This window comes from Tupaia chinensis, unplaced genomic scaffold, assembly GCF_000334495.1.
Source record: "Tupaia chinensis unplaced genomic scaffold, TupChi_1.0 Scaffold000384_1, whole genome shotgun sequence".
In the NCBI taxonomy this organism is placed as follows: Eukaryota; Metazoa; Chordata; class Mammalia; order Scandentia; family Tupaiidae; genus Tupaia; species Tupaia belangeri.
This window is the reverse complement of record NW_006159886.1, coordinates 1,557,194-1,561,892: the sequence shown is the minus strand read 5'-3', so window position 1 is coordinate 1,561,892 and position 4,699 is coordinate 1,557,194. Positions and strand designations below refer to the sequence as shown.

The window sequence follows — 4,699 nt, the reverse complement described above, 5'->3', positions numbered from 1 at the left end:
TGGCGCCTTCCTTCTGCTGACTTGGCATTGGCTGCATGGCCACATGGCCACACCTGACTGCCCAGGGAAGAGAAGGGGCAGGAAAGGCAAGAGCAGTAGCATTTAAGGACAGGCCCAATGGCAACCGTGCAGCGAATGAGGCCTGAGACTTTTCAGACACTGGTACTGGCCCCTGTGTGTTGTGGAGGGAGGCCTTAGAGTTGGCTAGGCCTGGACTGACACCTTCCCCTAGGCACACCAGCTGAGCGCCCGTGGGCAGGTGACTGCCCTCTCTGAGCTTGGTTTCCTTGTCTGTCCAGTGGGGGCCTCTTCAGCCCCCTCAGCAGGAGATGGGGGTGTGGAATGGAGACGAGTGTGTAAAGCACCAGGGTGGGTTGATGGGGCTCTCGATGCCACCTTCCTTCTGTCCCCAAAGGCCACCGAGGGAAGGCCCAGGCAGACCTCCGTCGTGTCCTGCTGAGGCTCCACCACTTGTATGAGACAGGGGAGGATCCAGTCTTGTCTCGGCCAGTGACAGTGAATCTGAAGGTAAGCCGCCCTCACCCCATCCCTGGATGACTGCTTCAGGCCTCCTGAGGCAAACCCCCACAATGCTGGTGTAGGCTCTGCTGGGGGCTCCCGCCCCTCCTCTTACTTCCCCACTGTCTTCTGGACTTGTCGTGTCTGCAGTGGGCTGTTTTTTCTCCTCCTTATTTATCCATGTTGTAAAACTTTGAACAACACCGATGTCATCTGGGTGATCAGAAAACAAAACAGACTCTCCCACAGATTCCCTTTGAGGGGTGACTGAGACAGTCAAAGATCTGCATCCATTGGGGCGTCTCAGTGCCCTGGCCCCTGGGCCTAGGTTTCTTCAGCCTATTGAAAGGCTCTGGCATTAGACCTGCACGCAAGCACCTGGCACCTAAGTGGGGCTCTCAGGCGTCAGTGCCCCCCGGCCTCCTCTCCACCGTCCTGTCTAAGCCCTGTCGTCACCCTCTGAGCCCCGGCTAACAGGCAAGGCCCTGCTGCCCAGCCTGACCATGTTCTCTTTCTCCCCCAGGAGATAGGACCTTAAAATGCCTCATTTCTTCCTCAGTTTGCCTTCTTTCCGGAGGCTCTGAGCTCTTCATTTCCTTTTCTGCTCCCAGATCATCTCTGTACATGGCCGTTTGTGCCAGAGGTTTGGCTCCGTATCTCTGTCCTCAGGGGAACCCAGGGAAGCCTCTGCGGTCTCCCCGATGGCGCTTCCCCTGTGTCCTCCATCCTCGCTCCTTCATGGCCTTACTATGAGGAAGACGCGGCTCTTTCTTTCTTTCTTTTTCTTTTTAATGTGTTTCTTCCGTGAGAGCCAGAGAGAGAAAGGGAGAAAGACACTACAGGGTCTTCATCCCACAGTCCACCGCCAGCCTCGGCCAGCCTGGGTCATGGGCACACATGTGCACCCAGTGTGCGCAGGGAGGCCCTAGGACCTTCCTCGTGCAGGTCCAGCAGCGTTACCACTGTGCCACCACCTGGCGCCCTGGGGCACCTCGCTCCTCATCAGTCTCCTGGCCTGATCATGGGCCCTTGGAGGGCGAGAGCATGTCTGGGCCCTCTAGGCCGCAGTGGGCACTGAGCCGGTAGGCTAATGGGGACGAGGAGGCCAGCGTAGAACCCGGAAGCCAGCCGTCTGTGCTGCCCCAGTCTCACAGGTGAAAGTGCTGAGCCAGGAAGAGGAGATGGTCAGGCGGGCTCCACGAGCTCCTCCTGGCCGTGGGATGGGCAGGGCGGTGGGTGAGAGCAGCGTCGGCAGTAGGGATGGGTTTGGCTGCTGGCCCGAGGACACCCAGAGGGAGTGCAGGAGCAGGACCCTGTGTCCCCCCAGCCTGAGCGTCCACGTCCAGCAGAAAGTGAATGCTGACAGTCCCGCTGCCCAGCACTGCACCGTCCCGCCCGGCCACCGTCGGCATGCTGGGCGTTTGTCTTCCCGCTCATCTCTTGGGGTCTCGCAATGGCACGGGCCTCCCTCACAAGCACATCTGAGGGTAAAGGGGGTGGGTGGTGGCAGCAAGGAGGGCCCAGGCCTACAGTGGCCTCTCCTCCTATCGGCCTCTCCAAGAACTGCCCCCTCACCCCCACTCAGCAACTTTTCCAGGACTTGCTGGGCCTCCTGCCTCGCTTAGCTCCAAAGGGGGCTAGGACCATGCTTGTTAGGAGAAGGGCTCCACTCCTGGCTTCACTCCTGGGTTGGGGACAATGCCACCTAGCACTGCTGGGGAGAAGGGGACTCGATGCTGGACAGCAGCTCAGAAGGCTTGCCGGCTCTGGGCCTGCTCACCCCCTTGGCAGCCAGGTGACGCGTATGCCTCCGCAGCCCCAGTGTCCTTACCTATTCAATAGGCCGCCTGTCCTGTCCCTGCAGACATGCTGAATATTGCAGGAGGTGTACATGCAGGAGGTGTACATGCAGGAGGTGTACATGCACGAGGTATACATGCAGGAGGTGTACATGCAGGAGGTGTACATGCAGGAGGTGTACATGCAGGAGGTGTACGTGCAGGAGGTGTACGTGCAGGAGGTGTACATGCACGAGGTGTACATGCACGAGGTGTACATGCACGAGGTGTACATGCAGGAGGGGTACTGCAGACCCGGGCAGGGTCTGGCGATCTGAGGGCACACAGTCCATGCTGTGTTAGTTCCCTGCTCAGATCTGGGGTATCTGCATAGCTCACCCCGACTCTGCTCCTGTCCCTGCAGGCCCTGCTGCATGGTCTGGGGTCCGTGGTGGCAGTAAAGGAGCGGTCACTCACGGGGACCTGGGACGTGAGCAAGCTGCACCGCTGGAGCTGGAGGACAAAGACTGGCCACCACGGAGGTCTGGGAGCCCCTGCCCCCACCCCCCAGTTCTGTCTCAGCTAGGCCTGAGAGCTGGACAGACCCAGCCCCCTGCCCCTAAGGCCTGGGTAACCTGGAGGAGTCGCTTTCCGCCTCTGAATCTCAGCCCTCCATTGTCCACCATGATAGATCTCCTATCCCTGCACAACAGGTTGAGAAAGCTTTGGGCCAGTGTCCAGCTGCCAGGGATTCATACAGGCCTGCACGCGTGTGCGCCAGTGTGCAAGCACCCACGTGTGTGCCCACTCGCGTGTTCCCCGGACTCGGCCTGCTGACATCAGCCATTCTGTGCCTCCCACTGCTCCTGCCACCATCAACCCTGTGTGCCGCAGGCAACTTCATGCCCCTATCTTTGCCCGTGCCATCCCTCTGCCTGGCATGCCTTGACTCATTCCTTCTGGCCAGTCCCTGCTCAAGCTTCCCAGGAAGCCCTCCACCACTCCCGAGCCCTTGGCTGGGTCAGGTGCCTCCTCCGTTCTTGGGGGCCCCGAGCGTTCCCTCTGTTTTGTGCACCCCCTTGTCCCTGCACACAGCGTGGTGCTCAGTACATAGTGAACACTTGGTGGTGGCTGAATGGACGAAAGGGAGGGAGGGAGGAAGAGAAAGGACGGGAAGGGGGAAGGGGGGAGAGGGAGGGGAGGAGAGGGTCCCCAAAGAGGGTAGTGGGTGATGGGTGGGTGGGTAGGACGGAAGGAAACGTGGGTGGCAAATGGCTGAATGGAAGGTGATAGCTGGATAGAGAAAGGGGAGGAGGACGGGCAGTTGGTGGATAAGGCCCAAACCCCAGGTCATGACTTCAGTGGGACCTCATGAGCTAAAGGGCAGGGTTCACCAGATGGCCTCGTTAGAAGCTGCAACCTCCCGTGGGGAAGTGAGGTCCAAGACCAAGCTGTATGTTACTCTGCTGCGTCCCAGCCCTCTGGGCCCCACTTGCAGCAGCAGTCCTGGCAGGTGGGAGCAGCCGAGGGCCATCCTCATGGTGGGAGCCACAGTAGACTGTAGACAAGAGCAGTATCCAGAGGAGGCAGCAGCAGCAGCTCCAGGGGACAGTGTTGGACAGACCACCTCTTGTTTCCAGGCAGCCACACTTCTCCCTTGAGGCCTTCAGGAAACCCCATCGTCACCATCCACCCAAAGGAAATCCGGACGTTCTTCATTCATTTTCAACAGCAGTGAGCCCTCGGCAGCTGCTGCTGGCCCTGGGCGGCCTCCGGGCTCCATGGAATGGGATGGACCCAGGACAAGGAGAGGCGCTGCGGAGAGACCAGGGGTGGTGGGAAATGAGCTGCTCATCTGGCAGGCGAATGGCAGGAAGAGTTCTTATCTGGGGTTTTCTCTTAACTTTCTAAATAAAAACGACCAGGTTCTGCCCCTCCCCTTCCCCTCTGAGTCTGCCCTTATCTTACAAGGACATCTTCATTCACTTACAGACGTCAGGCCCAGACGTTTCACAAAGGCATAGCCAGAGCCAGAGCAGACCCGCAGACGTGCTGACGTGCTTCTGCTACCGAAGCAGGTCACCAGCAGTAACCGCAGGCCCACTGTGTGCCGAGCACTATCACACCAGCCACAGACCTGCAGGGGCGTGACTGTACCCACCGGGAAGGGGAGGGTGCCGAGCTGGGATTTCAGCCCCATACCTGCCTACGCTCCGACGTGCTGTGGGCAAGCTGGGAAGGCACAACAGCAGTCCAGGCCCACAAGATGAAACCCCTCTGCAGGTGGACCAGACATTCAACAGAAGAATTAATAAGAATAGTGTGACTTCCACGCCTGGGTTAGTGCCCAGGGGAACTGAAAACACCCACCCACAGAGAAGCCTGCACATCCATATTCATTG

The 4,699-nt window shown here is 59.3% G+C and overlaps 1 protein-coding gene across 1 annotated transcript in view; it reads left to right on the top strand.

The window, feature by feature from the left end:
• The window catches only part of MAN2B2 (mannosidase alpha class 2B member 2), a gene marked incomplete in the record, with an annotated part of 41,378 nt that extends 37,137 nt beyond the window's left edge, over window positions 1–4,241 (top strand). The window contains 3 exon segments of the mRNA XM_014589831.2: window positions 416–528; window positions 2,722–2,839; window positions 3,938–4,241. Of these exon segments, the coding sequence (XP_014445317.1) occupies window positions 416–528; window positions 2,722–2,839; window positions 3,938–4,035 (329 nt within the window).
• Window positions 4,242–4,699: the final 458 nt, after the last annotated feature.